The sequence below is a fragment of the Thermobia domestica genome, chromosome 1 (assembly GCF_964235325.1).
Source record: "Thermobia domestica chromosome 1, izTheDome1.hap1.1, whole genome shotgun sequence".
Taxonomy (NCBI): domain Eukaryota; kingdom Metazoa; phylum Arthropoda; class Insecta; order Zygentoma; family Lepismatidae; genus Thermobia; species Thermobia domestica.
Genome location: NC_137454.1, coordinates 98144525 through 98150153, shown reverse-complemented (window position 1 = coordinate 98150153; position 5629 = coordinate 98144525). Strand labels below are relative to the sequence as shown.

At 37.0% G+C, this 5629-nt stretch overlaps 1 protein-coding gene across 1 annotated transcript; it reads left to right on the top strand.

Annotated features, from left to right (window-relative positions):
* Positions 1 to 1733: 1733 nt before the first annotated feature.
* LOC145691768 (uncharacterized) lies at positions 1734 to 2090 on the top strand. The gene has a single exon (XM_081767110.1). It carries the CDS (start codon positions 1734 to 1736, stop codon positions 2088 to 2090), a length of 357 nt encoding a protein of 118 aa, XP_081623236.1.
* The last annotated feature ends 3539 nt before the right edge of the window (positions 2091 to 5629 follow it).

Here is a 5629-nt window from a genome sequence, read left to right as displayed (position 1 = left end):
AGCTAATTTGTATGAAGATAATTAGTTAAGTTAGAACAAGTCTAAGTTGTGTATTATTTTCTGCAGTACAATGATTCTACTTTTAAAAAGATTACTAGCACGATATCAACACAGTTAGTTAGTGCTGACGTAAAGGTAACGCCAAGTGTGTGTGTGTAGGCCTATGTGTATGTACAGTACATTAAGGGTGTAAAGTATGGGTTATATTGATTTCAGGTTATAGGAAGTGCCCGAATTAAGAGCAAATGATACTTCAGAGTAAGGATTCTTTCCAACCTCTTCTTCCCAAGGTTCATAACTTGTTCCTGAATCCTTCTGACTGACGTCATCTACTTAAATAGGTAGTGACGTGAACATTTAGTTTTATTTCCCTCTCAAATACAGTTTTTTTTAAAGCTGAATTCGGTGTTATTTTTCGCGAAGAAATTATATATATATATATATATATATATATATATATATATATATATATATATATATATACTAGCAGCGTTCACCCCGGAACGCAATAAACTTTGTTACTTAGATAATTTTTACTTTTTCGCTTTCAAATTGCAGTAAATGTTAACATTATAGCGCCTGTCATTTATGTTAACCCGCCGAGTGACACGGTCATGCGGGTTGCATATAAATACGTTTATTTTTACCTATGATGAACTAATAACAAAGGATTTGTACGTATGGACACTTGAATGGTCAATTATCTCAAGACACTGGTAATTAAAAATTAAAGTGATATGATAAAAACCATCTAGGGTCCAAATCCTAATAACCCCCCAAAAATAAAAGAAATTGGTTCAGCCGTATTAGCGTGATGAGCTAACAAAGGATTTGTGCGTTCTCTTTTATAATATAGATATAACGATAACGTTGTATGTAATATTAACAATCTGTGCCAATTTTTATAGAAAGAGATCAGAGGCGAATTATTTGAGCAGTATTATGTATAAAGAAAAGAAAGACAGAGATTTCGAGATACTATTTTGTAATCGTTAACTAAAAAGAGAGTTGTTACTTTTTTTTTATTTTTTTGCTAGCCGAAGGCTAGCTCCCTTGCGAGGGTTACGCCCTCTATCCGGGGTGAGAAGTGCAGAGACTGGGGAAGGAAGGATATTGGAGGTGGTCTATGGGAAGTAGTTGTTACTATAGCAACGTCGTAAATAAGTGTGTGTAGGTATGTAGACATCTTGTTGTATATGCAGAAAGTTGATTATGTACGCTTCTCATGGTTGAGTATTAAAAATCAGCTAAGAAAGTGTTAACGTTTGAATTATTTTGAAGATTACTAAAATACGAACCAGACCCCTTACATATATATATATATATATATATATATATATATATATATATATATACAGTGGAAGTCATAAGTATTCATACACCGACTACAACCTATGATTAAATGCTTCTAGCTCCGGCTTTGCTGGAGATAGAGCATTGAAACAAAAGGCATTGCATTTCTCATTAATTTCTTTATTACGTACAAAACAAACAAATGTACAGAATGCGAAAACATAGACACATAATGGCAGAATAAACCAAAATAAACATGGTTTTGATGTGTCAAAAGTATTCGTACACTGAAATTACAGACAAAAGCGTCCAGCTATTCGAGCTGTTGTTCAAGCTCTCTGGCGGTTAGAACGCTATCTGGTGGTTTGCAAAGCTAAACACAACCACAGGCCAGCAAAACATCATTCAAGATCAAAGACTTATTCAAGACGAAAGACATAATGGGTCGAAAAGGGACAGAGACAACAGAAGCTGAAAGAAAAATAATTATAAGGCTTCATAACGACTGCAAATCCTTACGGGAGATATCAGGTATTATCGGAAGACCATGTTCGACCGTGCAGTCAGTCATAGATCGATACTGCAAAACAAAAACAGTCAAAAACATGCCGCGAAGTGGGCGTCCACGGAAGATCACTGGACAATGTGCGCGTATACTACTGAATGAAATTAAGAAGAACCCAAGAATCAGTGCTCCGCAGATGGTAGCAGAAGCATACAAATCAGGTATGTCAGTTTCAGAAAGCACTGTGCGTCGAGCTTTCAACAAACAAGGGTATAATGGGCGTGTTGCTTGAAAGAATTTTTTTGTTTCCGAAATGAATAGGAAGAAGCGGCTCCAGTTTGCAAAAGCTTACGTGAATAAAGATGGGGGCTTTCTGGGACAAAGTGATATTCTCAGACGAGAGTAAATTTAATGTTTTTGGTTCCGACGGTAGACAAATGGTGTGGCGGAAGCCAAATAAAGAGATGGACCCGATAAATCTGCGGCCAACCGTCAAGCATGGAGGTGGGGGAGTGCTAGTTTGGGGCTGCATGAGTGCATCGGGAGTGGGAAAGCTGACAATTATCGACGGTACTATGGATCAGCATATGTATATTGACATCTTGAAGAAAAATCTACGTCCTAGTGCTGATCAAATGGGCCTGCAAAATAACTTTATATTTCAACACGACAATGATCCCAAACATACGGCACACAATACAAAGCTCTGGTTACTGTACAATGTGTCAAAGCAACGGGCCACTCCTTCTCAATCGCCTGACCTCAATCTGCTTGAGCATTTATGGTACCTACTCGAAAAGAAACTCCGCAAGCGCAGCATTACAAGTAAGCGTTCTTTGCAAACTGCACTCGAAGAGGAATGGGCTTCTATAACAGTCGAAGATACGCGATGTTTGGTACACTCGATGCCGAAGCGCCTTCTAGCTATAATTAGGGCCAAAGGAAACCCAACCATGTATTGAATCATGCACAATAATTTTCTTTCTGGACGTTTCGTAAGTGTACGAATACTTTTGACACATCAAAATCATGTTCATTTTTGTTTCTTTTGCCATTATTTGACTATGTTTTCGCATTAACAGAACTTTTGTTTTGTAAATAATAAATAACTTAATGGATAATGCAGTGCCGTTTATTTCAATGCTCTATCTCCAACAAAGTCCGAGCTACGGGCATTTAATCACAACTTGCAGTCGGTGTACGAATACTTATGACTTTCACTGTATATATATATATATATATATATATATATATATATATATATATATATATATATATATATATATATATATATATATATATATATATATACAGGGAGAGAGAGAGACAGACAGACATATACATATAATTTAGACTTACCTTAACCAAGCATCAACACAGGTATTCCACCAATGGCTACGAACTTCATCACGATTCTCATATTAATTCTGCTTAAAATGCGGATAAAAACTTTATACGAAGTCACTTTAAGAGGCCCCATCACGGCGAAATTAAAATACCGCTAATTTTACAGTAATTCTGTGATATCTTCAAATAGATAAAAGATAATCAAAAAGTGGAACAAGACCTCCCTAGACAATATTATTTTACATGAGATACCGTTATCACCACTCACTTATCTACTTTCGATTTCAAGCCATTTAGAAACCCGGCATTTATTTCCGCGTTTCTAAATGGCTTTAAACAGAAAGCTACTAGGTGACTCGTGATGACGGTACCTCGTGCAAAATAATATTGTCTAGGGCTCTCTTGTTCCACATTTCGATTATCTTTTATCTATTTGAAGATATCACAGAATTACTGTAAAATTAGCGGTATTTTAATTTCGCAGTGATAAGGCTTCTTAAATGTTTCACTTGCACACCATGTAATTAAATATTTTTGTGCAGTTCATTTACAAATAGAAAAATATTATATTCCCTCTTCATCCCCAACTAAACAAAAAAAAAAAAAATCTGAATTTTTGGCGTCAGATGAATATATTTTTAAATGCTTTACTTCGAACTGAACGTGTAGTTTCTTTCTTGTTCTCACTTTTCGAAGGACAAAATTGTTAGGTCTTCCAGAGAAATTTTACCTTCCCACTGTCATCCAGGGCCGTATCCATGAGCGTGGTCCACCAGATTCAGACCTCTGCTCCCGGCAAACTTAGTAACTCGACAGATATTTTTATATTTTTTTAAAATAAAATTGTACTTGTTTTGCAGAGAAATGACTGATGCAGCATAAAGATTAAATCTTACACTTCACCTATTTGTACTCTTTCTTTTCTTATAAAATTAATCTAGTTCTATCATTTTCTTCTGAGAATATAGGTGGCAGTTCTAAACAATTACTAATCGTCTTTTCAGGTGTAGAATAACACTGGTTCAATACTACATTGACGTAGTATCTAGTAGTATTGGACCCCCCAAACTTAGGACATCTCCCAACAAAAATTTCTGAGTCCGTGCCTATTGTTTCCACACTACTGTACTTCGAGAAAAAGAAATATTTCAGAGTCTACGTTAGAGGCAGGTTAATATTGCTTGAATACCATAAACATCAAACTCTGTGTACAATTTCAAGTACACGTATATTTTCCAGAAGATGATCTCAAACGAGCGCTCCACAACGTCTTTTAGATTGCCTCATTAGCTCTTGAAGGAGGATTCTCTCCATTCCTCTTACATTCTTCAGTCGGTCGAGCATTTCTGCACTTGTTTTGCAGAATTCACTGGTAATTGAATAAGTTGAAAGATTTCTTTACAAGGGTCTGCAAGCAGTAGTAAAGTAGCTGTCTTTGAAAGTTTCAATGATTTAGTCTTTATCACGAACATACACATTTGGCAAAACCTTCATTTCTTGAATCTGAAAGAAGGCATCTATTTGTCCCTATCTGGAATTCATGTTTGAGATTTCTAAGCTTACTGGAAAACAGGCGGGCAAGAGCATATATGGATCGCTCTAGAAATTCTGTGTAGTCTACCAAATCTGAAGCATGGCCTTTAACAAAAATTGCCGATGCTTTTATCTTGAATGCGTACTTTTATTTCATGCTGACAAGGAAGTCTATTCCAGCATTTGATATGATTTTCATGCCTTCTCTTTGGAATATCACAGCATCTTCTATGCGCATTGCAAGATAGAAAACTGAACGAAACCACAAGTTCCACCTTGTCTGTCCTAGATCAGGGATTAACAATCAAATGAAATGTTCAATTTGACGTTTGGTGGGAAACTCACCGCAGCCACACAACATAGGGGTGGACTAAGGTCACGCATTTAACGTCATAAACTCAGAACACATCCAGCAAACAGGCTGAAGTACTGAGAAAGTCAGAAGGCAGTGTGTTGTTGAATAGGGTCATATGAAAGTGCACGAAAGAGAGAACATAACTGCGTGTGATTTTTCTTTATTAATTAAGAATGGGATATTCTGGGCCGGAGTCGCAAAAATTGACATTTAGGCTGAGAGTTGCGAATGAACGCCCCGTTGAATTGTCACATTTCGTTCCGGTGACACAGAGTGTGCAAAATGACTCAGGTGGCCACTAACCGTCATCATGTTTCGGTGTGCTTCTCAAGAACATTGTGGAAACAGACCCTCGGAAAAGTGTTCGTGGCGTTGCAGACAAGACGTACGTCATACCAATGACGGCTCCGTGGAATCAGTAGCGTGGAAACGTTGGTCTCGAAGGTGCATATGAGTTGACACCAGCTAACAAATATCGCCGTTAGGAGGTATGATGCGAAGTTCTCTGAGCGGAAGAAGTAATCGTGGTAAGTTTTCTGCATTGGATGAAAAATGGATCTACTATGACAATCGTAGACGGTCAGAACAATGGTTGG